The 27,119-nt window shown below is 44.5% G+C and overlaps 1 protein-coding gene across 1 annotated transcript in view; it reads left to right on the plus strand.

The window, feature by feature from the left end:
• Positions 1 to 27,119, plus strand: part of Dscam (DS cell adhesion molecule) — a 488,931-nt gene that overhangs the window by 440,372 nt on the left and 21,440 nt on the right. Inside the window, exons 29-32 of the mRNA XM_059277689.1 lie at positions 8,945 to 8,975; positions 15,506 to 15,621; positions 17,074 to 17,076; positions 18,688 to 18,837. Of these exons, the coding sequence (XP_059133672.1) occupies positions 8,945 to 8,975; positions 15,506 to 15,621; positions 17,074 to 17,076; positions 18,688 to 18,837 (300 nt within the window). The remainder of the gene's footprint in view (positions 1 to 8,944; positions 8,976 to 15,505; positions 15,622 to 17,073; positions 17,077 to 18,687; positions 18,838 to 27,119) is intronic.

Here is a 27,119-nt window from a genome sequence, read left to right on the forward strand (position 1 = left end):
GATCACAAAAGATTGACAAGGTCCTGGGGATCAAAAGGTCTCTAAGATCCTCTGACAGTGGACAGTGATCCCTTAGAAGTATTAGATCAAGGGTTACAGTAGGGGGCATACTCATCTCTCTGTAACCCCAGGAAGTGCTGCCTTAAAGGACAGAGTAAGTGAATGGCCCACAGAGAGAATGTGGAAAGCCAGGCCAGTCTCCAGAGAGACCTACAAACTACCTACACCCTTGAAATGTCCATTAACCACATAAAACATTTCCAATGCAGATGCAGCCACAGAGTTTGAAGTCACAAGTGTCTATTAACCCCTCAGGATTCATTAGTAATAAGCCTGGCCCACGTAAAACAGATCCTGTGCCTACATTCAGATCAGTTCCCATAGGCTTACAGATTCCACGGAGAGAACCGTTTCCCGCCATGCTTATCTTGTCCAAAACAAGGCCAGTATTTCTAGGAACACATCGGTGTTGCTCGAACATCCACTTAGCAGGATCAAAAATGAGGTAAGCAAATTTGAGTTAGGAATAAATAGGAGTGTCTTATGGATGTGCGTGAGGTTATTCGAGGCCAAGTTCAGATTGTTCCTCTTATTGAGTGGCATTGTCCAAAGTTGGACATAACTGAAATGTTTCCATGGATGGCACATCGTGCTGTGTAAAGGAGCAACCTAGTTAGGGAGTACAAGGTAATATTCTTTTATGCAAAAATAAAATGAAAGAAAATGGGACTGAAGCAGCTTAGCCAACCTATATTCTCCCTTCCTGAGGACTTACTAAATTTAGAGTACAGCGACCTTCTAAATTGTCTCCAAGTGCTAGATTTTTGAAATCTATATCCTTATCCAGGACTTCAGAAGCTGCCTCTTGCTTTTAACGATGCCCTGGTTTTCCCCAACTTCTAGATCCTTTGAACTGCAAGGTTAGAGAGTGAGTCACCAGCCGGACCCAGAATCCCAGCAGCCCCAACCTAATAAAAATTTGATTCCCAGGTCTAGTACTCCACTCCAATATTAGTAAAGTCTCTGCTATTTAGGAGGGGATTTTTGAGGGACTGAAAGCCTGTGTTGGTGCCATTCAATAGGGGTTAGCTGGCATGTCCAAACTGAGAATTCTACCTCAAATAAGATAAACAGGGTGATCAGTTGGCATGGCTGCCTGGCAGCAATTTGACTGTTTCTCTAGCAAAACACCCTTCTCCCCTTAAAACAAAAAACAGTCATTATTTCAAACATGCTTCAGAATGAATGAAGATTTCCAAACTGACCAATGTCAGGTGGCCATTTCAAAGAGAATCTGGGTTCGTGGTTTACAAGGTGCAGACTTGGGGTGGACTGTGAGGAGTCATTTCCTTTTTCTTAATTTTACTGACTAGTTTCTCCTCTGTAAACAACCCAAAGCTCTCCCCATTTCAAAAACCAAAAAGCAACTTGAACTAAGCTCAGGCAGGCACTTAAGCTTGAGGAGAAAGGAAAAATAAATATGACACTGGAGTGTCAACCCCCGCCGCTAGGAAAGGGGGAGAATGCAGAGAGGGTGACCTTAAGGGGTTCATTGCCGAGCCAATAAACTGTGGTTCAGAAAACATGGTATCAGGACTGAGGGACGTTCAGTTAAGTGCCCACCTCATAAACATGGGGATCTGCGTTTGATCCTCAGTTACTACGTAGTTATTTGGTGACATGCAATTGTAATCCCAGCACCGAGGAGGTAGAAACAGGCAGATTGCTGGGGCTCAGTGAACAGCCAGACACCTTTCTGGTCAAGCTCCAGGTCATGGAAGACCTGACCTCAAAAGAAAAAGGTAGACAGATGGATGGTGCCTGAGGAGCCATGCCTAAGAGTGTCTTCTGGTCTCCACATAAAGGTACACACATGTGCACCTATATAACATGAGCTACCACCAACACACACACACACACACACACACACACACACACACACACACACACACCAAGGTCCTTTACTATGAAAACTTTCATTCTATCTTTTGTTCTCCTTCAGTCCTTCCTTCTCTCTCCTTCCATTCTCTCTCCCTCCCTCGAGCACTCCCACCCTTTCTTTCTCTCCCTACAGTTGTCAGAGCAGAACCGAGAAAATGAGAGTTTCTGTGTGAGAGGGTGGAGAACCAGGAAGCATTGAGATGAGATGGAGGTGAACCAAGGGCAGCTGGTGAGCTGGACACAACAATGGGCAGTCAAGAGCAGGCACCGTGGATGTCAGGCTGTCCCTGGAACCATGCCTGGCTTGCCAGGGTGCTCTGGCCTGCCCTTGTTTGTTCTTGCAATTTTCTCGGGTCACAAGCAAGTAATACTGTCTTTGGGGATATTTATCTCTCCTCAGCTTTACAATCTTCTACATGAGCATGACAATGATTAGAAGTTCTGGCTGGGATCTTGTAAAAACCTAAATGCAGGTTCAAAGCCCTTGCAACAAAAAAAAAAAAAAATAGCTACATTATGATATCCTTTTTCAGTCCCACGGAGAAGTGGGGCTGACAGTGGGGAACCTTCAAATGGAAACTTTGGATGAGTGGAGCAGCAAAATGAGATCTGCTATCCATAGATGGCTCCTTTCTGCTTTGAGGGATACAAGTAACTTCACAATAGAGGTTAGTCCAAGCACACTCCATTTTCCTCAACAGCTTCAGACAAGCAAACACAGACCTGAGGCTATGAATAAGAGCACTCTCTCTTTATCTCCTCCCCCCTCTCTCTTTCTCCCCACTCTCCTCTGTCCAAGAAACATATAGATGTTTAAAATATAAAGCTTCTCAGACTTTTAAGAAAGCCTTGCTGGGCTGCAGGCAAGGGCCTGGGTGGACCACTCCACGACACTATGCAGATCTAACGGTGTGCTCCTTCACACATGTGCAGAGCCAGGGTGAGAGCAGTGTCCTCAGAGAGTACATAGACTATGAACAAGACCAAACTGTGATGCTCCTGAAACACCTCGGGTGGATCTCCCAGACCTGACAGAACTGTGTACTTCTAGAGCAGTCCCCCATCAACCCCTGGGTGACTTGATGGGGTATAAAATTGGCATTGCCATGTCCATGCTGTAGACTTGAAAACTAAAGGCTCTGCCATGAGTCCAAAGGTCCAAAGCAACGTTGGGACAAAAGGAGAAGAGACTTCAGGTCACTGTTCCAACCCTTTCCTCCCAAGAAACGTGGCATATGCCACTAAGAGATAGGCTGTCTCAATAAGTTCAAGTAAGTTTTTAATGACTAGCAATGACTCATGGAGTCAGAAGAAATAAGCATGCTATCAGAAGCATATGAATGTGATTCCCACTCCAAAAGCCCTTGGTTAATTTTTTATCTTGATTATCACTCCCTGTCATGTGGCCCCTAATTTTATTAACACATTGATATATAACTTGTGCCTTGTATATCTGCTATAGTTCTCCCTGAGTATTTTCACCATTGACTACTTGGAAGTCAGCCAGTATCATATGCTCAGCCACATGGCCTCTCACCCACTGCCAGAACCTCATAACCCTCCACCCCACACATGAAACTGTTCTCCACAGGCAGATGACCAGTGACAATCTGATCATCATTATCTCTGTCATTATTTTCTAGTCTTCTCTGTATCACTCAGGAGCTGGAAAATGTCTTCAGAAACTCCTTTCTTCCACATTTCTCTATCACCAGACTAGCCTGGTAGACTTTCTCTATCATTCCCTAGACAACAGATTAGTAGAGGAGCCAAGAAAGGTGTACAGAAGTAGCCAAGGACTTCAGGAGATATGTCACCCAGTCTATATCTTAGATTGAGCTGAAATATGTGAAAATGTAGAAAGCTATGCCCAGAACTGCCTGACTGTGTTTGGGCAGGAAGAGCTGGGCTCTGGGTGATGTTCCCACAGAACAGATGGCAGGTGGAAGGAACACCACCCAACATCTGCTCTGCTCTGGTGTGCGGCGGGAGGAGTGCTATTTGAACCAGAACAGCAGGACCAGGAATTATAAAAAGGAGGAAATGGAGGGAGGGAAGGGAGGGAGGGAGGGAAGGGAGAGAGGGAGGGAGGAAGGAAGGAAGGAAGGAAGGAAGGAAGGAAGGACGATGAGATGGGAAAGAGAGTCAGAGAAAGCTCAAAATGCTTAACAATCACCAGAGCCTCCATCAGCCTGCTATTTTCCCCCAAACCTGTGAAGTAGCCAAGGTTCTGGGGAGGGAGTTGGTTTTTCATTATTGACATAAAACAGTCACACATGTCCAACAGACAATGAGCAAAATGTAGACACCAATTACTGCTATGGTATTTCACTGAAGACTCCCCCCCATTCCTACCACCGGAAAGATTAGAAATTGGGTCACATGGTTCAAGTTCTGAGAGACCCCAAGGGAGACCATTTTAAGTTTCTGAGCAAAATCTTCCCATATACAATCCCCAAATTTTTGTGAATAGTCTTTGAATCACCAAAGGCAAATGAGAGGTGCTAGATGATGGGTGGTATCCACCCATTTAAGAATTAATCAGTTCAGAACCTTTTATTTTGAAGTGAGTTAACTTAAGCCATAGAAAGGATGGTTTCTGAGCCACTAGGAAATGTAATAGGAGCCACCAGAGGTCTGGGATAGCCCCACTCTCTGTTTTGACAAGGCTGACTGATAAGGAACCAAGCCATGGAGGGCTGAGCAGACTGTAGTGTGTGGCTTTCACAGGTGGCAAGGAAGACTGAGATAGCAGAGTAAAGAGTCCAGAGATCATAGACTTTGAAAGGCTACAGTCAAGAGGATAAAACTGAGTTAGCAGAACTGAAAAGTCTTCTATAGGAGTTGTAAAAAATCACTTGCAATTCCTGTAATGGATATGGCATTCTCATGACTATGTGGGAAGAGAATATATATATAAAACTACCAGTGTCTGTACTCAGAATGGTGGTTGGTGGTTGAATAAAGGACATTATGAAATTGCAAGCCTTTCATAAAAGAGAGAGTCCTAAGTAGGGAATTACCTAGAAATTAGGACCCAAGAAGTGCTTGGGGATTTTAGAGAATTTAAACTCAAGAAGAGAACACTCAGCCCAGATATGGGAACAGCAATACCATTTGGTTGGCCCCAGAAGGCCCCATCATTATGGATAGGTAGAAAGTGTATCAAGAATTTCAGTACCAGAGAGGGATGCTGTATCCTTTGAAAGTCAAGTGAAACGGTACGCACCTGTGATCCCAGCACTGGGGAGGCTGGGACAAGATCAGGAGTGTGAGCCAAGCCTGCACTATAAAGCAAGACCCTGTCTCAAAATAGCAACAAAAGAGAATCCCAAAGAAATCTCCAGCCACTTCCCTGTCTACTAAGGACTAGGCTATACCCAAGAAATAACAAGGGAGAGGGGAGAGAATGTGGATATTTGAACAGGTGGTCACAGGCAAGATTGCAAAGTGTTCAGTTGTAGGTTCAGAGAAGAGCCACAGTGCTGACTGCCACTGGTTCCAGGAGGGAGCAAAGAGCCAACCCAGAGCTGAGGGCCTTGGAGAAGTCACATCAAAGCAAGTTTGGGGGAGGGAGGGAGGGAGGGAGAGAGAGAGAGAGAGAGAGAGAGAGAGAGAGAGAGAGAGAGAGAGAGAGAGAGAGAGAGAGAGAGAATATTTACAGCAGGAATCAAGAACAGACAGGACGCCTGAGAGCACCATGAGCTCCCACTGAGCAACTCAGTGCTGAAGATCTCTACTGCATGGGGTTGATTTGAGAGTGTCAATCAAAGGTGTGGCCCTGGGAGTCACAGTGCAAGTCTGTTGCTCTTCTGGTACTTCCGTGACAAAAAAAGGCTAGACACTGGAGCTGGGGTCACCTAGTGTTAGTATCTGAGTGGAAAAGAAGAAACAAGACATAAGGTCCTGTGGGGAGATGGTGAAGCGCTGCTCTTGCTGGGTGTCCTGGGATGTGAGGGGTCATTTGGTGTGCAGCAGCAGGAGACAGTGACTTCAGTGACCCACAGCCCCAGCTCTGGACCCCCTAAAGGTAGCACACATTGTAATAGCTGCCTGAGACCCAAGGGAAAAGATCTCAAATTTCATTAGGAAGCTAATTTGAAAGCCTCTGTCACTGTTAAGATCCTATATTCCAAAATTATTAAAATATACTAACGTGCTCCAGATTCTCTCCTTTCCCTAAATGAAAGCATGTCTGAGATGTGCCCCTGGCTCTTTACCCTCTCCCTATATGAACACAAACAACATTCCAAGCCTTGGCTCTGCCCAGATCTCTCCCTACCTTGACTTTTAGCCTGCCTCTCAACAGCCCCGTCCAGCACCTCTAGCTTTAAAACAGGTCTCCTCAGCTCTCTACCCAAACCCAGGTTCCATGTCCTACTAGATCCTGTCTCATGCTGAGCATCCCAATTCTAGCCTTTTTCCTGGGCTCCATGCAGTCTGTCTGTCCTATGCCTACTACAACTGGCAGGGCTCTGGGTTTTGGCAGGTTCTTACCAATGTCACATTGTACTGTCATCCCCACCCTCAGGCCACTTGATTCCTTAATCCAACCCTCACAGGTTCTCGCTTGGACCCCTGTAAGAAGCAGGTGGTAGAGCATAGTACCCCTCTTCCTATCCACACCTTCTGAGTAAGAGGCATGATGAACACTAGTGTATAGCCCTCTCACCCCCACCCCTACCTCTGCCATCTTCAGCCTCATCTTGGCCAGGTAGCAGCTTTCAGACAGTGCTAGTCACCTCTATAACATTCAGGCCACCCTCATCCATCACCATGCCAGTGACCTCTCTATTACAGTAAAAGAGACCCGTTCTTCCATGAACAAGTCCATTATCCCAGTGCCTGTGAGTTCTCTGTGTGGAGCAGATTGCCCGTTTAAGCCCTAACCCCTCAGTTAAGGTTCCTGGTCCCTTCCTAGCAGAGATCTGTCTCTTTCTCTCCAGCTTGATACACTACTATCCTGGGATTATCTCCCTTAACCTGCTGGGGCCAGGTGTCTGCTCCTTGGTGTCTGGGAGTCTAACTCTCACTCTACTCCAGGTACAAAGAATAGCAGAGAAAGTGTTTAAGCCGCAAACACTGGACATGCAGCCCCACTCACCCCCAGGGAATATTCAGGACCCACTTCCTCATCTCTAACTGCAACACAGTGATACTGAAGGGACTTAGCCTGCACTCCTAAGATAACAAGCATAACATGATACAGGTCTTTAGAAAATGCTCCAGGGTTATATCAGCTTGCCCTGGGCCATGCAAACTCCAGACTGTGCTAAAAAAAAAAAAAAAAAAAAAAAATCAGGCTTTTCAGTTTAGTTCCAGGGAGCTTGTAGAAGAAAGGAATTCCAACTAGTACAACTTTCCCCAAAATTTTGAAGCAGGACATGATAGTTCAAATGGAAGGAAGACATCTGTTCTCAAGGATAGGCTTAGGCAGGGATGACTGGCTTTGGAGCCCAATTCTAAAATGATCTTAGCCCAGGAAGGAGGCCAGCCAGCTACAGCCGAGGTCTATGCGGTTAGAGGGGCACTTGGAAATTCTGTCCTCCTTTGTGGAGCCCTGGCACCCTACACATCAGTGTGATAGAGCCTCCAAGGAGTGCTGGTGGCTAACCTGGAACAAACACGCCGTGTAAGGGCAAGTGTAGGGTCAGGTATCTCAGACATACACTCCTAGTGTGAGCTGAAGACAAGTATTTACTCTGTTCAGTTCTGTCCTCTTTCTTAGCATATTGTACTAGCCACTGTTGGGTGTTACAGAGAGCTCATTACTCCCCACTTTTGGCATTCCATAGATATATTTACTTTGCATGTGTTAAATCATTCAGGAAGAGTAGAGACTCATGCTATTTACTTCATCTTTGCAGACAAATATAAAGACATGAGCTGGGAGATTCAGTGCTATTTTGCTTCCTGTGTTTTTCCATGTGGGTGGAATAGAGGGGGCAAGTTTTGTCTTCCATACTGAACCCATCTGTGCACAAAGCTGGGGCCCCATGCTGAGGCTATCAAAGGGAACTGGCATGGCCTGGTGGTTTTTAGAGCAATCTCTTGGGGGTCATTGGGGTGCCAGGTGCTAGAGAATTGATCTGAGATTGTCCCCATGTCTCTGCACATGGGGCATAAGAGGCAAATCCCAGCCCCAAGAGAAGGAGGTGGAAATGTCCCTGCTTATGCATTTCTTCAGTGTGGAGCCATTCACCATCAAACAAATCTATTTGCAGAAAGTTCTATTCCTTGAACAGGATCCCTAACATAAAGTCTTAGAGCAATGAAAGAAATAAAAAAAAAGAGAGAAAAGGATTTTGTGTTCCAGGAAAGGAAACTCTGCTTTTGCCAGGAGGGAATGTGTAAAAAGCATAAATCATACTTTAGAGCATTTCTAAATAGCGTTACCAAATAAGTCGATCTGTCCTGCAATATTTTGAGATATGATTTCTTGTGTCGGAGTGATAACCAGAGTAAATAGTGTCTTTGAGGAAGGGGATTCCACAATAAAGTTTTATTACATTCAAGTTTGTAAAATCAGTGAGCAACCTGGTGGCACAGAACTCTGTACTGAAGCCCCTTTAGAGTGAGGCACAGTGACTTAAATCCTCCGTTCTTGTCTTTCCTGGTTAATGAAAAGAGTGTGTTTGTTCTACATAAATGATTTTTCCCAAATGTTAATTTTCTGACTATTGAAAATAAAACTGAGTTTTCTAGAAGTGATAAATAATTAGATTGCAATAAAAACTTTAATAGATGTCTGCAATTTTATGGCTGCAGGATACTCATGCATCTTTCTGTTATAAATAAAAGCCATAAAAAAGTCCTATGTAGAAGAAATAAAGGAACCATAAAGCCCTGGCCATTAGTGTGACATTGTTAAACAAAAGCACTTGAAATGGCTTGCCATCTGACTGGAGGGTTTGTTATAACTACATAAATGAGTTGTTTTCTTCTAAGTGTATATTAATTATGAGTTATTGATCTTGTACTAATATTAGCTTTCTCTCCCCAGATGCGAAGAGTTTAGCTGAAATGCTCATGAGGTAAGAACATGACATTCTTATTGTTCCCTGGGCATGACGTGTCCAAGGACAGTTCCACTTGGCCTTGATTATTTCTTAATGATAAGGATGATCTGAAGTTGGTGACATATTTTCATTTCAACATATAATTTTCATTTATATTCCAAAACATCCATGTAATGGGTGGTTGGCTACACAGACACCAAATGACTATTTTTATACTTGCCACACACGGCTGTCCTGTGGGCTACTCTTAAACAGTAGGACGATGCAGCTGAAGCAGGGATCAGGGATGTGTTATAGAGAGCTTTAGTTTGGCTTCTGATTAGGTAAACAGCCTCCGAGATCAAGGAGGGCCACAAAAGGAAATGTGCTGTGCACAGTGCTCCAAAGGCCACGGTAGACTGGGATAGACTCTCAGTCTCAGTTCCCAGGTGTCACTTGTATGTTCACCAGGTCCTATTGCTATTGTCTCTGCACTTCCAGGCCTAGCCATAGCCCACCTATTTTATCCTCAGTACTGTGGCTTTCCCATTCATCATCGTTGCATAGATGCAATGAATGGGGCCATGGGAGGACTGCCAAAGACAAGCTGCATCCTTTCAAGCTTTGCTTGTAGATGTCCATGGGGCTTGTGGTAGACAATGGCATGAAGAGGAGAGTCTGTCTTTTCCATGCCCCCAGATTACATTCCTACTGCCCTCCCTCTCCCCCCTGAGTCCCTTGCTTCAAACACTCATTCCCCTGTGCTTTCTATCCTCTGAACTCTGTAAAAATGGGAGCAGTGTGATGCTGAGCAGTTACACATGTGGGTTATTTAATAATGCAATAATCAAATAAAAGATGAAACCAGAAAATGAGCATTTGGAAAATAAGAACACTATCAGAGTCCCTAGTGGACAACATGGGGTTGGCATTTTAGGTTTCCTGATTGGGAGAGAAAGAGGATGAGTTGTAGCTCTTTCCACTTCCTCTCCATCTACGCATGTAAAGTTGTCAATGTGTTATTCATAAGGAGTCCGTGTCCTATGTGACCAGTATCTTTGGTAACATGGGAAGAGGTTAGATGCCATTGGTGCCCGAAGATCGTTTCTCAGAGACGTCATTGGAGATACTGTTTTAACCCTGTGTGCCTCACAGATAGGGCAATAGTATGACAGAAACCCAGGCTGACTTTGAAGAGTTGAATGACAGCAATTAGATGAATGCTGATGTCATTTGCCAAGAACAGGAAACTAGAAACAGGGTGCAGGCATTGTGATTTTCAGTGGTTGCGTTTGGGAGCTGGTATTTATCAGAACACAGGGCCTGTGTGGGTCATGTGGGATTTTAAAAGTTCTTTTCACACATCAATGAATTTGTCCAATGGACAGATGGCTACAAGAGTCTAGGCTTGGATGAAAGGCAAACAAATCCAAGTTCCCTCAAAATATCTCCTTCAAGATAGAGCTCTAATCAGAAAACATCAGACTTATGTGAGAGATTACACAAATCTGCATAAAATCCCTCATGGCCATGCTCATCTAGAAACCCACATTTGTTCACTAAGAAAGTAAGAGGCATTCTTTGTCGTCCCGTATGTTGTATCCGGGCTCCTCCGGACTTGTCAGCTCAGATGAAACAGCTAGCAAGTAAAGAAGCAGAAGCCACTTGACTTATAATGACTAACTGACTCAGCAGAACAAATTGTATAATGTAGGCTTGAAAACTATGAATTAATTGACATTTAAAATGAGGCAATCTCTCATACAGTTCGATTTTTTTTTTTTTTTTTTTGGCTGCTCTTGCAAAAGCTCTGCCATATAAATAAGCAACAGTGTAAGTGATGAGGGATGCCTGGAGCTTGGCATGGTATGACCACTACTTACCTCAGCTGCCCATTGGCAGGGACCATTTTGATAATCTGGCCCCAAGTAGGGCTTCTGCAGCATCCTAGAAAGTTAGAGGCAATTGCAGGATGCTTTTCCCCTGCCATGTGGATTTTCCAGCCCCTTCTTCCCGTTAGTGGCTCTCCCAATGTCCTTTAGATGCCCCTATCCATAACTCACACCTGTGCTTGAAGGATGTGAAGCCGTGGTCTGTGTTTTCTGTTTAGTAAGAATGATCTGAGCTTTGCCTCTCCTGAGATCCTGAATGCATGTCTACATAGCCTTCCACATTAGCCCCAGAGCAAGATCTTAGAAAGTAACATGCATTGGTAAGGCAGATAGGCAGATAACGGAGTTGAAAGGCCACCTGCTGAACAGGAACACATCATGGTCTTCCCATTGGTTGTCAATTAATGTTGAGAACATGAAAACTAGCAATGACTACCACTTCAAAGAACAAAAGTGACTAGAAAAACTATTTCCAGGCACTTCTAAGAGATGGGATTTACTGGGAAGGAGAGGCAGTGATGTCACCATACTGGATGACAGTCTGAAAACGAGATTCTCTTTTCATTTGTCTCAGTAAAAACAGCTTTAAAAGAGAGAGAGCAGAAGAAGACGACCTGGGCTGAGAATACAGCTCTGTGGATAACATGCTTGCTGTTCAAGTTTGGATCCCCAACACCCACAGAAAAGCAGGTGTTTCCTAGGTACCTGTAACCCCAGTTATGGGGTGGAGACAGTCAGACACCAGGACACCAGCACCTTGCTGTAGCTAGCCTAGGTGCTGTGGTAGCTCCGGGCTCAGTGAAGAGACACGGTCTCAAAAATAAGGTGGGGAGTAAAGACACCCTAACATCTACCTCTGGCCTCTATATGTACATGCACAGACACATGCATGTATGTGTCACAGAGAGGGAGAGGGAGGGGGAGAGGGAGAGAGGGAGAGAGAGAGAGAGAGAGAGAGAGAGAGAGAGAGAGAGAGAGAGAAGGAGGAGGAGGAGGAGGAAGGAAGGAAGGAAGGAAGGAAGGAAGGAAGGAAGGAAGGAAGGAAGGAAGGAAGGAGAAGGAGAAGGAGAAGAAGGGAGGGAAGGAAGGAAAGAAAAAAGGAAAGAAAGGAAGGAAGGAAGAAGAGAAAAGAAAAGAAAAGATGAAATGTATCCCAGCCTCCAAGCTGGGGAGACTACCTTGCTCTGAAGAGCTACCAACTGATGTCAGTCAGTGACCAAGGACCAGCATCAGTCTGAGAGCCAGTGCTAGAGAGGAGAAAACTCAAACTGAGAATTTAAATTAGCTTAGACTTTTCATGTTCACATCTTCGTACACATAATCTCAAAATGCCCATCTAGAGGTCACAACCAGGTATGATCCTATCTGTAGTTATTTTATGCTTCAGAGTCATTTGGTCATATTTGGAGCAAGTACATCACTAGTGCCCTCAACTCACTCACTCTCTCTCTCTCTCTCTCTCTCTCTCTCTCTCTCTCTCTCTCTCTCTCTCTCTCACACACACACACACACACACACACACACACAAACACTTATATACATACTCATATACACAGGCACAGACACAAATACTCATATACACATGCTCATATACTTACACACACTTATAAACACACACATACTCATACATACACTCATAGATAGCCACAGATACACACACATACACACACATACTGACACATATGGCTTTAAGGAAATGTGAGGACTTTGAAGAATTACAGTGACAACAAATTCATGGAATGACCTGGGGAAGACTGTGTCCTACAAGGCTCCCTCCACATTCCCTGTTGCTGCCATTTTAATCAAACAGTAAAGTGTCAAATGCCTCATCAGAGGTCATATTTTGATAGCTAACACATTCTTCTGAGTCCTGTGTTATGGAATTTTATACCATCGTTTTGCTTACACAGCAAAAATAGTTAGAATCCTCTAGGTTGCAAGTGGGTATCTTCTAATTACACTGTTTGAAGGTTTGCTGTGGCTCTAAAGACCAATGGTGATCACTTTTGAGGATTGTGCTTTATATGTTAAGCAATAGAAAACCAAACATGGCTGTCAATATTCGTATCATGAAACATCTTAGCTGGAACCCAGCATTTTAAACCTGAAGGGTATCAACTGCAGCAAAGCCTTTGGGGCTAGGTGGCTGAGCTCATGTGGTATCACCCAAGATAATGTGGCACACTGAGTACATACCTGCTTTGACCGCCCACTGTTGTGGGTTCTGGGGACATGTAAGGACCAGAGCAAATGAGTATATCCCTGTGGAGTCGAGATTCCAGTGGGGAGACAGATAATAAGATAAACCAATTACATATGTTTAATTGACTTGATTAAACATGTGCTGGAGAGTAATGGAGGCAAGGAAACTAAATTAAATAGAGAATGGGGCTAGGGCGGGAGGGATTCCCCCGAAGGGCCAGCCTGGCCTACTGAAAAGATGGCTGCTAAGCAAGCATCAGGAGGACATTGTGGGAGGGCTGGGGATGCACTTCCTCTGAAGGGAGCAGTCAGTGCTCAGGGGGGCACTGGTGAGGCCCTGGGTCTCAAGGTTCTTCTTGGAGAGAAAGGGCTCCCTCTCCAGCCCTCACAACCTCACTGTCCTTGTTCATGAAGAGTCACTGGCTCAGTGCCAGCAGCAGCCTTCACAGCAGTTACTTAGCTGTGACAGGGGACCCTTTATTGTTACTTGAGTGTAACCTGTGACGGGTGCTTATAGTTTGTCAGAGAGCTGCTGACTGCCTTGTAACTCTCTTGAGAAGGGACCCGCACGTTTCTATTTTTGTACAAGGACATGCTCAAGTCCTCTGTGATGCTTCTAAGCAGGTCTTTTGGATATTCACAGTGGAGAGGCTGCCCGTATGTTTCTGCAGAAATTCAGATGGTGGGAGCATGGCAGGCACACAGTCCCCAAGGATCTCAAATGCTCTTCATTTTCTGCAACTATGTGAATCTCAACGCATTTCTCCCTTCTTTTTTTAACCACCAGCGCAATGGGAAGTGAAATAATTTGAAAGCGTATAGAGACCATGTGAAAAACCAGGCCAAAGGCTTGAATTTGGGCTGCGAGTAATTGGCATGATCTCAGTAAATAACCCAGTTACTCCCAGTTATGAGTCTGCGGAGCAAGGAATTTGGTTCAAGATCAAGCACTCAGAGGAGCAGGGAGCCTTCCAGAAGTGGCCTTGCTTGTGGGGTGCTTTGTTTACATTCATGTGAAGAAAGGGGTGTAGTAATATATCCAGTTGTAAACTGGGCTGCAACAGGTGGCGTACAAGGTTTCTCAAATGGACCTGATGTTTGGGTGGTTTAGGTTCCATCAGCCACTTAGTTTAGGAGTGGGTGAGGAAGAACAGAGGAAACAGAGGCCTGGGAATGCTTTCATTAGAGAGAAAGGCATTTGAGATGCACTGTGCAGACCTTTCTTGTTCTCCCTTGAAAGTAACCAACCAATGAGGCTAGAGAGGTGGCTCAATGGGTAAAGAGTCTGCCAGGCAAACATTAGGACCTGAGTTCGAATCCCCAGCATGCATATAAATGTCAGGTGTGCCTGTGTCTGAGTCACTGGGTACTTGCTGGCTAACTAGCCTGGAAGAAGCAGCTAGAGCTGGTTCCAATGAGAGACTCTATCTCAAAAACATAAGATGGAAAGCTATTGAGGAAGGCACCCAACATCAACCTCTGGTCTCCATGTGCACAGGCATTGGCATAAGAGACATACATAGACAGACAGACAGAAAAAACAAAGAAGTAAACACCCCTCAAGTGAACCTGACTCCAGAAATTGTCCTCTGTAGACTTTGAAGACTCTGCCCTGGATCTAGCGCTGCCATAAACAGTTTCACTGGTGAAGTATCCCAGTGCCTTCCACTTGCTTGGGGGATGCTTCAGAAAACATTTTAACATCTAGCACATCTTCATAAAAGACTTGCTAATTAAGGCCCCTGTCGGCTCTTTTAGATTTCCGTTCGGCATGGAAGTCTAGCTTCGAGCTGCAGGCTGTAACCGGCTGCAATTACACCAGGCAGTCTCACCACCTACTTCCACTTACTTTTAGAGAATTCGCTCTCGGAGTAATTTTCTGGTACACAAATTTTGAGATAAAATTATTTTAGTAATTGAGGTTTTTTTTTCCCTCTATTTGAAAATACGTGCTCAGCTAAGAAAACCAAAGTGGTGTTGGAGATGCTAACAAGGCAAGCGATTTGTCACTTGAAAAAAAAAACAAAACAAAACAAAAGGACACCAGATATCAATACAGATCTGTGAGTGAAACAACCGTCCAGTGCCCAGCCGGCTCACAGACTTCCTCCCCGCTGTCATAACTAAATCTCATGTCTGAAAAATGAGGATGTTATTGTTTGAATGGCCCCTTTCTGCTTGCTTCATTTTTACTCTTACCCAAGAAATGTTTTTTTTCCTCAAGATTGATGTTTATTGAGCCCATCTATTAAAAACTTATATGTTCTGAATCTCCTTTGTCTACCAAAATTTAATCATAATAAATTTCTCTTGAATGAAGGAAAAGCACTTTTCTATCGTGTACATCCCCCCACCCATCTCTTCAAGTTGTTTTCATAATTAAACAAGTAAACCAAATTGGTACAGAGAGACATGTTGGCGTGATGGCACATTGAATTGGACTGGCTAACGCATCCTCTCTTCTATTCTCAGTAAGAACACACGGACTTCAGACACCTTAAGCAAGCAGCAACAGACCCTGAGAATGCATATCGATATACCCAGGGCTCAGCTTTTGATTGAAGAGAGAGACACAATGGAGACGATAGGTGAGGTGCCCTGCCGGTTACCAAACACAGTGGCTGCTGGAGCCATGCTTTCTCATCCTGACCTGGGAGCATGGGAAGTGCTTGATAGGAGAGTATCTTAGATGCCCCGTGAACAGACAGACCAAAGGGGAGAGTAAGTACCAGTAAATGCACCTTGAGAGTTCCCCAACTCTGCTAGCTTTGGAGTTCTCCTGGAGAGACCATTGTCCCTCCAAAGAAGAAAACTTTACAACCCACTGAGACTCTGAGGCTCGCCTCCTAAAGCTCCATCTTAGAAATCCTCTGTGCTCTCCTCGCCAACTCTGACAAGGTCAGCCTCTGTTAAATAAACCTTCAAAATTTGATTAACACTTAAATAAATAAATGCCTCCATGCAGGCGTCTCCCTGTTCCTAGTATCCCATAACATCCTGACTGAGAGGAACACTCGGCCTCCCAGTGTCTCAGTCTTAGAAAAGCCACGAAAAAAGACAGGTACTGTAGCCTGTCCACCCACAAACCCAACGTCTTCACCAGCTACCTTCCTCTTGGTAGCAACCACAGTGGTCCCTAACATTTGTTGAGAGCTCTCTAAATCCCATGTGGGTTACTTGCTCAACCTTTCGTCAGCTCATAGGAAAGGTGCTGCATTATATGAGATGTAGAAAGATTCACATAGCTCACCAAAGTTATCAGACAGGAGCAGACTCAGGGGTTCTGGCAGACCTCCAATTTTGCCATCATGTCCGCCTCCAGTGTAAGGCCATTGCTACCTGCTATCCTGCCAAAAGGCTACTTCAGGACCCTCTGTGTCTTGTGAGGCTTTGAGAAACATGAAAATAGACTAGTGTCTTAGTAGACAGGCCCTGGGACCACCCCTTTATAAACTGCATTTGCTTTGGTAGGTGTCTTCTGCCACTCACTGCCAGGGCAGCCCTTTCCCCACAGCCTGGATGCACTGCCTGCCTCCCTGTCTGGTCCCTGAATACCTCCTTCCCGGAAGGCTGCAAGGGCAGGGCAAGTAAAAGGAAAATCTCCATCACCTTCACCCTTTCCCTGTCCCACCATCTCGAGAAGTATCTTGAGCTGATGGCTTTGAAATGCCAAGGCCCAGGCTGCACTCCATGCATCAGCCTCATTTAGAAAAACTATGACCAAGTCCAGTCCAGCCCTCAGTCAGCTGATTCCCATGAATTCATAGGTCCATGTCATACAGGAAGCCCCGTGTTCTCTGAAATGCAGTCCAGTGTGTTAGGTTTTCTCAATGCAGACAAAACAGCATGCTCTGCGTCTAGTTTTCTGTCCTTTTGCTGCTGAGGTTTGTGCAATGCCTCTCATTGACCTCTGTAGATAGGGTATTAAAACTGAAATCATCTTTGGCCTTGTACTTCTCTAAGTACACCCTGCGTGTTCACTTTAGAATACAAGGAGACTAGGGAGCTTGGCAAGGTAACAGTGTTAGATAACATGGCAGGGGGTTAGGAAGGATGTACGTGAAGTGCTCCTCCTTAGACCCTTCATAATCCTTCAAATGCCTGTTACAACAGGATGGCGCTTGTCAGTGGCACATGGCTTCCAGGGGCTCCTTGTTGCTGGCTGAACACCAGACGGTCTGCCAGTCATCTGTGTATGTCACCATGACCTGCGGCCAGAGAGCCATCACAATCTGCCCCACATCATCTGTCACCAACCACCATTTGCCTCCTATTATTCCCCAATAGTGGGTCAATGGCATTTTCTAATTAGGAAACAATCCAGGTTTTGGTTATAAGAATCCAGTATTAGACCACCATTCATCTCTGTCCGGAATGGATGGCTAACCTCGTAATCAGACAGGCACTTGACATTTCCCAGGACAGGTTTATAACCCTGCCAGGAATCTCATCTTAAAAACTCAACTGCCCACCAGAATCCACAACGCAGCTGTGTTATGTATGACCAACCAATGTAGATAGAGGGCCTGTGGTGCCAGCTCTAATTGTGAGACTCTGTCTCTATGCAAATCCCACTTTCTATGAGGGGTCGGATGACAGCTCTAGAGCCAAGCCTCCCAGCCCAGCTCTGGCACTCATCTGGGCACCAACCTGTGCTGTGCCACCCGCTGGGACACTCACAGACAGCTTGGCAGCCTCCTCCCCAGTTCTCTGCCAAGAAATTTGATTCGAACTTCAAGAGGCCTTTCCTCCCCTGCCAGAGCCCGAGCAACTGGGTTTTGTAAGGTTCGCTCTGTTTAGAGCCATTTTTGGGCACAGCAGTCTTGCCGTGTTGTTTATGAACACAGCATCAGTGCCCTCCACCTCTACCCCTTCTGACATGCTCTAGCAGGTCCTGTTTGACTGATAATCAGAACATTAACTTGAATCACAGTCTTTGAAACTATAGAAAATACATACATCCCAACCAAAGTCTCCCTTCGTGTCAAAAAACTCTAAAAGTTTGAAAAGTAATCGCAGTCCTCAGACAGACAATGGCACATACCTCACACAGCTGTTCCCCTGAGAACCCCGAGGTAGGCAGAATTCACCTAGGCCCTGTCTCCTGCCTCCCCAGCCTTCCGGAGCCTATACCCTGAGGGTTCTCTTACAAGAGAGACATCCTGGAAGTCAGCCAAAGCATGCACTGCAGATTAAAGCTCAGAAGTAGCAGGAGGCAGGGAGCAGGCCTCATCCCTTTAAAGGAGAGGAAAGAAACCATCAATTTCTTCAGGATAGCCCTTGTCTCCCTTTGTCCTCCAAACACTGGCTGAGGTCAGTGTGGCAGCCAACCCCACTGTGGAGGACTGCAGGGTTTTGTTCCCCAGTTCCGCAGTGTTCCAGCACCAAAGGGGCTCGTCCCACAGGGCAACCATACCACTGGGACCACTGACATTGTACATTATCTCAGGCAAGCTTTGGAAAAACACGTAAACCTGAGAGGTGTGCCAGGTGGTCAGCTACGCTGAGCAGTATTGGTTTCATAGAGAAAAAGCATGCCTCAGCATAGCTGCCCTTCCCTGTGTGACTCTTTAAACCGACACAAATGCAGTGCTGGCGTGAGTTCCTATCCTTGTTAAAACACACTTGCTTTTCCTGTGTGCCCCCTCCTGCAGATGACCGCTCCACAGTCCTGCTGACGGACGCTGACTTCGGAGAGGCAGCTAAACAGAAGTCACTGACAGTGACTCACACGGTGCATTATCAATCGGTATCTCAGGCCACCGGACCCCTAGTGGATGTTTCGGATGCTCGGCCAGGAACAAGTGAGTGGTCAACAGCACTTGGAATGTGTGGGTGTTATCAATGCTGACAGAATTCACGTCCCTAGCAAACACAACTGTGGAGCTTCTCAATTGCACACCTAAGTAATAGATATAATGAACTTTTAGTTGGGATATCGAGATTTTGTTTATCATTTGACACTGGTGGGTGGGTGTCCACTCAAACCAACAAGTCTTACTCTTGGTTTACTGTGGAAATGGCTAGAAATTTCAGGTGAATTGAATCCTTTGAACTTTGTACAACATGGAAAAGAGAAGGGTGATTGACTTTAGTGTGTTTGGGCAGTGTCCCATTTGGGGAGAGAAACAACCTCACACGTGTTATCCACAGCAACTTTTCAAGGTCCATACTCATAAAGCAGATGTCAAAGTCCTTGTTTCACTATTGGAAAATGGAGTTGCAGACAGACATCCCAAGTTGCACACATGAAGTGGGAAAGCCAGGAAGCTGCTGCACACACGTCCGACCTCATAGCTTATGTTTGTCTCCTAAACATACGGAGAAAAATGATGGTTCTGGTTAATCTAGAGATTTTGTTGTGCTTAATTATTCATATTTGCATCCATAATAGATGAAAATTAATGACTGCAAACAAATGCATCTAGCTTATTAATTAGATAGTCTTATTTCTTCATAATTGAAACTATTCTTAAATCCCCTTAAAGGGTGAGAAATTGATGTCCTGATTGTTGTCATATTAGAAGTTTTGCTGTCTAGCTTTTAAGTCCCTAATCATTCTCTTTGTGAAAAGTCACACTTCTAGATCAGTATAACGTCATGAGGAAAATCCATGATGTATTGCTGAAAGCTCTGGTTTGCAAATTCTAGCTCATGTCATGCAGCAACCGACCAGTTCCCAAACCAAGTTGTCATACCCAGGGAGGCACTGGCAGGGGCTGAGAATCACCTGGAACAGTGGCTTTGACCATGTTGAAGGCATATTTCGTTTGTTCCCTGTACTAAGCATGCCTCCTTCCTTCTGGGGATGTCGGGATGTTCTGAAGACACACGTAGGGTGTAAGTGAAACAACTAGCTCTCTGGGCTTTTGTCTACAAGCTAAGAGCCTTGTTACTAAAATGTTTCAAGGTCTTTGACCTCTCTCCATCCCCAGTCTAGCTTCAGCCCCTTCAGGGCAATGTCCTCTTAGGTTTCTAGGCTGCTTTTTGCTCTTAAGTCAGGGGGAAATTGACACATCTGGGAGACATGTCTTGGCTGCCTTGATCACAGCACATGGGTTCCAAGTGCCAGGTAAAAAGCAACATGGAATTTTGCTTTCCTTTGAATAGCCAAAGAGCGAAGACATGTACAATGGCTATCACAAATAGTTAGCACAGGAGATGAGGCGACAGGAATGTACCAGAAACGTCCAGCCGCATAAAGAATAGGCCCTGGGGTCGTGGGTAGTGGTTCAACGTCATTTAAATGATCAATAGAGATGAATTTGCATCATGTGCAGACACAGGTACTTCAGCAAGCGGTCAGGAATCCTGGGAGGGATGTGCTACATGTCGCATGGCTATGAAGTTGTTCAGCTTCACTGGGGGAATTGAAGAATTCATTCACTCAGCATTTAGAGATGTTTGTTTGGGTTTTACTTTGCATATATGGCTCATACTCGGTGGCAGAAATGCAAATCAAATGAAGAAAGATGTGGGGAAAGCAGGCATTAAACAAGGAATATGTTTTCTTCCTCAATAAGTGCTGGATAGAGAGAAGACAGGATGAAGAGATGCAGAGTCAAGAAAACCTGGTGCAGGGACATTGGGAGGGAGCTTCCCAGACCTGGGTCTTTTGGGAAGACCTCCATGGAGGAGGAGGAGGCATAAACCCAGGGCAGAGGGGAACCAAGGTCATTAGACAGAGCTGGAGCTGGCCATTGGGAGAGAACAGGAAGGGAAAGACCCCAAGACTCCTCAGAGTGCTGGAGTACAGACAGCCCTGCAGTACTGGCAAGCTGCCACGAAGAGACAGAAGCAGCTGCCCAAGCCAGGCCATGCATTTGGGTTTTGGTCTGATATTCTCCCAGATCCAGTCTGGCTGTCAACCGGAAACACTACAACTTGAGAACACGTTTCTTTCCTTTACAGTGAATTTCATTAAACCATGCTGACAGTGAGCAGAGCTATTCAAATGCATGCATCACCCTCCTCCTGTCCTAAGACAGAATTGTTCAGCATTATCCTAAAAAAAAAAAAAAAAATCTATTGGAGATGTTTGGAATCTTTTAATTTTCTCATTAACTATTTTCTCAAAACCACAGATATGAGATAACAACAGTATTCAGGTTTTGATTAAGACGGTGAGTGACTGGCCCCACAGCAGCTTCAGAAGCTTGAAACTCAGGAATGTTCTGGAACCCAGGTCCTTGCTCTTGCTCCCTGGAGCTTGCCGTCACCCCTGACCTGGTGCCACATCTGTGTCTGCATAGTCCTGGGGTCCTGCAGCATAAGCTCAGTTTCTTACAGCTTGTGGGATTTAGAGAGACTCATTCCTGAAGCCAGCTCTGTAACCAGGGGTTCTGCCTCTGTGGATGCCACTGCACACAAATCAGAACTCTTCATAGACGAAGATTCCATCTGTACCAAGCAGGGCTGAGGCCTCCTGATCACGATTCCCTCAGACATGCAGTGTAACAGAGTTCTACAGCGTTTGTGTTGTTAGATACTATTAGGAATCGGTGGTTTGATGTGCGTGGGAGGACACACACAAGTTCTAGGCAAACACTGTGTCATTTTGTCGGAGTCTTGAGCACCTTCGGGCTTTGGTATCCAAGGAGGTTCTTGAATCCAGTCCTGATGAATGCCAAGGTTTCTATGATTCAACCATATTCTGCATGGTCTACAACTACAAAAGGTGGCATTCTTCTGTCCTCTATGTTAGGATCATGTTGCTCTGTGTCAGGATCAGGAGCCTTTGTTTATTACTGAAGCATCCGAAAGCTGTTGTTTGTATACAAACATGATTGCATTGCAGAATGTGTGTTCCTAAGTATTTTATTAGCTGTGCCAAATTCTTATCATGTGGATGGGGAATGTAAACAACGTGCCACTTATTGCTTTCAGTGTGTGAAGACACATCCTTTGGTCATGTCTTCTGCTCAGTTCACTTCCTTTCTCTTGCATGGATGACAGTGATGTCACACACTTGTGCCCAGGGCTCATTCACATCCTGTTCCCAGCACGTGCCTCAGTACCCAATGTGCCTTAGGCACCTAGTAAAGATATTCAAGTGCTGGTCAACTACGGAGTGCTGAAAAGTCAGAATAATTGGAATAGAAATGGAAGGATATTTGACTTACTTAAGGAGGACTGGGGAATTAAATTGATGCCCCCTCTTTCTTATCTACTTCCAGAGATTTCCATTCAGCAGGTGTGTGTGCCCTAACCGCCTGGAAAGCACATATTATTTCCTCCCTACTGATGGAAAGGTGCCCACAGATCATCTCCAGAGAAAACTAACAAAGTATGCAGGTGTGATGACCTATGAGTTTTTAGGGACTAGATATCATATTTACCCCAAAAGTTACTCACTCATTTATCAATTTGCTCTCTTGTGTACAGAGCACTTACCAAGTATCCATTAAATATCATCCTTCCTTGATATCTATGGGTTCCAGGACCTCCTATTTGAAAAAAAATGGCTGCTCAAATGCCTTGTGTAAAATGGTTCTCTTAGTTTGCTTTCTATTTCCGTGATAAACATCATGACAAATATCAAATGGGGAAGAAAATATTTATTCTAGCTTACGCATCCTTCATTATAGTCCATCACCAGGGGAAGTCAGGGCTGGAACTCAAACACACCAGGAACCTGGAGGCAGGAGCTGATGTAGAGGTCATGGAGGGGTGCTTCTTGCTCACTTGCTCTCCATGGTTTGCTCAACCTATTTTCTTATACAGCCCAAGGCCACCTGCCCAAGGGTGGCACCAATCACAATGGGGGGGGGGGGGCTCTCCCCCATCAATCACTAAAAAGAATGCCCCACAAACCTATCTACAAGTCAATCTGATGAAGGCATTTTCTTAATTGAGGTTCCCTCTTACTAGATGACTCTAGCTTATGTTAACAAAACAATAACCAACACAATGGTCCAGTGTTTCTATATAACATATACTCATCCTCATGTGTACTTTAAATAACCTTCAGATTCTGTATAATGCCTGGTATACTGTATCCTATATGTAAATAGTTGTCATCCTATTCTAGTTAGAGATGATGACAAGGTATCTTTACATGTTCAAGATGGACAGATTTTGTTTTCTAGATATATATGATCTGTGGTTGGCTGAATCCTTGCATTTAAAACCAGTGGATGTTGAGAATCAAATGATTACAGAATGCTTCTGCTGGCATCTGGTCCTCACATTGCCCAAGAACACAGATTGTCAAGTTCACATGTTGTAGTTCAGTTCTCTCACATAAACTAGGTCAAGGTCCTCACAGCTGGACTGACTTGCCTAGTTCCCACAACTTGATAGCAAAAACAAACAAACAAAAACCTTAAGTTCCAGGCAGCTACACCTGCTGCAAAGAATCCCTAAACCCAAGCATCCTAGACTCTGCGACTCTGAGAGAAGATCTCAAGAGCCAGCCCTTCCTTCCCCATGCCTTTCCCTTGCCCCCTCAAAGATTATCTAGAAAGGCTGGTGTGTCACTTCTGCACTGGGTCTTTATGAGTATCAGAGCTACTGGAGGCTAAGGTCTACCCACAAGTCCTGGCCCCAAGACTTCCTTACCAGATGTAGACCTAGATCCTAGATGTACTCCCCCAAATACTTAAGTCTCCAGCCCACAAGCTGCAACTTTCCAAGGAAGACAAACCTAGGCAATGTAGCTAAGCCTCAGCCAGGCAAAAGAAGCCCTTTCCCTGCCTGTCTTCTTCCCAGGCTCAGCCTCTACCGCCTCTGAGTAGAGCAACATATCCCTCCACTGTGCCATAGCCAGTGACCTGGTCATGTGGGCTCTCAGCCTGGACCCTGCCTGCCCATTCCTGGTCATCTGCACCCAGGCTTCTAGGAAGTCTGGTTTTATGATTTTTTTTTAAGGGACCTTCTTCTATCAGATTGTCTAAGTCAAAGTTTTAGCCCTCTTGATCAACCCATTGAATCCTCCAAATAAACCTAAGACATGTTCCACCAGTCTGAGGGTCTGCTGCTCAGGCTCCACAGACTTTTATACACAGGGCACTCTGCCACATTCAGATCACCTAAAGCTAGAGGTGGCAGTGGTGTTACCAGTCTCAAAAATGAGGGACATGGGACTATCCAAATGAGGTCATGAAGGCAGAGTTAGTTACACAGCCTTTGAGCAACGAAACTAGACTTCAAAACCAGGCAACATAATGTGAAAGCCCCTGTGTGTGGCCTGCAAGTGTAGAAGATACTACAGAAAGGACATGTAGGAACTAAAGAAGACTTCATATAATGCACAGTTGGGTAAATATGCATGAGCGTGTGTGTATATACATACATACACATGTATCATATGTATATAATGGGCTTTCATGTCTACTGCATTTGCATCTGTAGATTCAATCTACACATATATTACACCCTAATAAATCAATATAATAATTGATTTCATAACATTTCCACTGCATTGACTGTTATAAGTCATGTAGAAATGATTAATTTACGTAGAAAGACGTGAGTGGGTTGTCTCCAAATAATGAAAAAACCTTACAACACACATTGAATCTTTATTGTTATAACCGTGAATATATTTTATATTATATATGTTGAAATATAATATATTCGAATATATTGTATATAGTATACATTGAAATATATAATATATTCAAATATGTTATAATTCAAACATATATAATATATATTTAAACATATATTCGAATACACATATATATGTGTATATATATATATATATACTCTGTCACTCAGAATGGTACTAGAGAATTAGAGAGTACAGAGAAAAATAGCTCCTATGGGCAAGGTGACCCAGTGGTAGAATGCACCATAAGCCCTGGATAAACATTTGCTATTTAAATGGGGAAATGGTCAGCTCCACTCTTATGCATGAGAAGACTGCTGAGCTCTCATGCATGACTGAGGCCTCATCTACAAGACGTGAGCTCCCCATGCATAACTGAGGCCTCATCTACAGGGCATGAGCTTCCCATACATAACTGAGGCCTCATCTACAGGACGTGAGCTCCCATGCTTAGCTGAGGCCTCATCTACAGGACATAAGAACAGATAGCAGAGGATTAAAAGAAGACTAATCCAGTGAGCACAGCACACATGACATGCTTTGTAACCATCCTATTACCCACACAATCCTCTCTGATCCTGAATTCACGATAATTAAAATAATTTGATTCAATGGGCAGAAACTTAATGCAGATTTAAACCCAGAGTTTAGAGGCCAGAAGTTATTTATAGCCCTTGCCCTCTAACTCATCAGATGCTTAGCAAGCATTCTGCTTAATCACCAAGTTGTATTTATATTAGAGGCTTGAAAAGCTGGAAAGGATCTTCCATGTAGGGTCAGAAAAATCCCTAGATGAGCTAGTCAGCTATGCAAAGACACCGCTGAGCAGAATCCAAGTATTTACATCGCTGTATTGGAAGCTATCGTACCTCATTCAATTAAGATACAAAATAGTGGTTACCAAAACCTGATTATTAAAAAAAAAAAATGTGTCAAGTATCCTTGTCTTCCCACATCCTGACACAGTTGTGACCCTGGGACACCTACATAGCACAGAACAGAATTGTGGCCTGCGGCTCAGAAAACTAATACCATGACCTATATTTTTAATATTTATCAGGCCACTGCTAGTGCTGTCCTCATCCAGGAAGGAAAAAAAAGGGTAATGAATAGAATTAACTTGAAAAGAGTCCTAGCTTTGAATAGAAATTTTCCACATAAGGAGGTCTCTGTGGAGGAGGGGGCTGTGGGAAGGAAGACCTGTGCCGTACCACTGAGGAGCCATCTTTCAAAGGCAGGAACCATGGCAAGAACGTGGGAGACCTGAGAAGACAGTGAGGGACTTAGATTCTGCCCCAGCCCCAGCATCCAGGCCAAGAGAAAACTCAGAATCCTCTACAAGTGCGGCTGCAAGAAACTCAAAGAATAAACATGAGATTCCTCAAAACTTACATAAAGGCTGGGTAATTTTCTAGAAAAGACTCATTAGCATTTAAATAACAAGCTGTACTTATTTAAGCTCCGCTTATCAAAAGACATTTAGACTCCTACCCATGACACTGTTTTTCTGTCTTGTGGAGGACCTCTCTGGAATGTTCCTCTTCCTTGGGAAAAGCACAGTTATCATTCACACCTTGTCTGCAGGACTCTGACACTCTGGCATAGCTCATTTGCATTCTCATCAAGGCCAAAAGCTATCTTCTAATAAAGCCTCTCCTATGGAATTTTGCAAGAGATGAAATGTGTCTAGAAAATAAAATAAAATCAATGCAGCTGAAAGCATGCATCAGGACTGGGTCTTTTGATGACCCAGAGAATCTTAAAATGTATTGATTTGGCCATCTTCTTAATGTTCCTCTCCTGAATCCTAGAATGATAGATTGGCTCAAAGACTAATAGCTAGAAACCTGCAAAGGGGAAAAATCTCTGTCACAAAGAAAGGCTTTTCCCTGATGCCCAGCATCAGCATTTCATGCTCCAACAGGGATTATAGACAAGTCATGGTCATGTGCACACCTAACCACAGAGCCAGTCAGGATCAGGCCACATCTGGCCAAGTAAGGGGCAAAGCCTGAACAGATGGGCAGAAGAACTGTGCCATACCCAAGCTGCCATTGTCCATCCATGAAGTGACTTCAGGCTGTACATGGGCTGTATAGATAGCTCTAAAGACATACCCTTGCCTCTGCTCTGGAGAGACATCCAAGTTCATGGAAGCATGTAATTGAACATAGAAAGCAATGTTAAAAATTAGATCTCAGTTTGCTCCTTTGAGATAACTGCACCAGCGCTGAGTACAAAGTGGCCAGACCATGGCATTCTAAGAAGCAGAGAATTCAGAAGTGGAAAGGACTCTTCCAGGACCCTAGGCTACTTTCAGTTGGAATCCTAGAAAAATCACTCCAGGGAACAGAGCACTTCCCCTGGTCTACAGAATCCTAGGAAAGGTAATATGCTGGCCCATTACAGGGTCCAACACATGTTACCACTAGTATGTCCCTTTGCTCAGTTCACAAGGGTTAAGCAAAGAGCACTCTGCCCTACTCCCCTGCTGCCTTTAGTTCCAGATTTAAAGAACACACACACTACACATAC

This window comes from Peromyscus eremicus, chromosome 12 (genome assembly GCF_949786415.1).
Source record: "Peromyscus eremicus chromosome 12, PerEre_H2_v1, whole genome shotgun sequence".
In the NCBI taxonomy this organism is placed as follows: Eukaryota; Metazoa; Chordata; class Mammalia; order Rodentia; family Cricetidae; genus Peromyscus; species Peromyscus eremicus.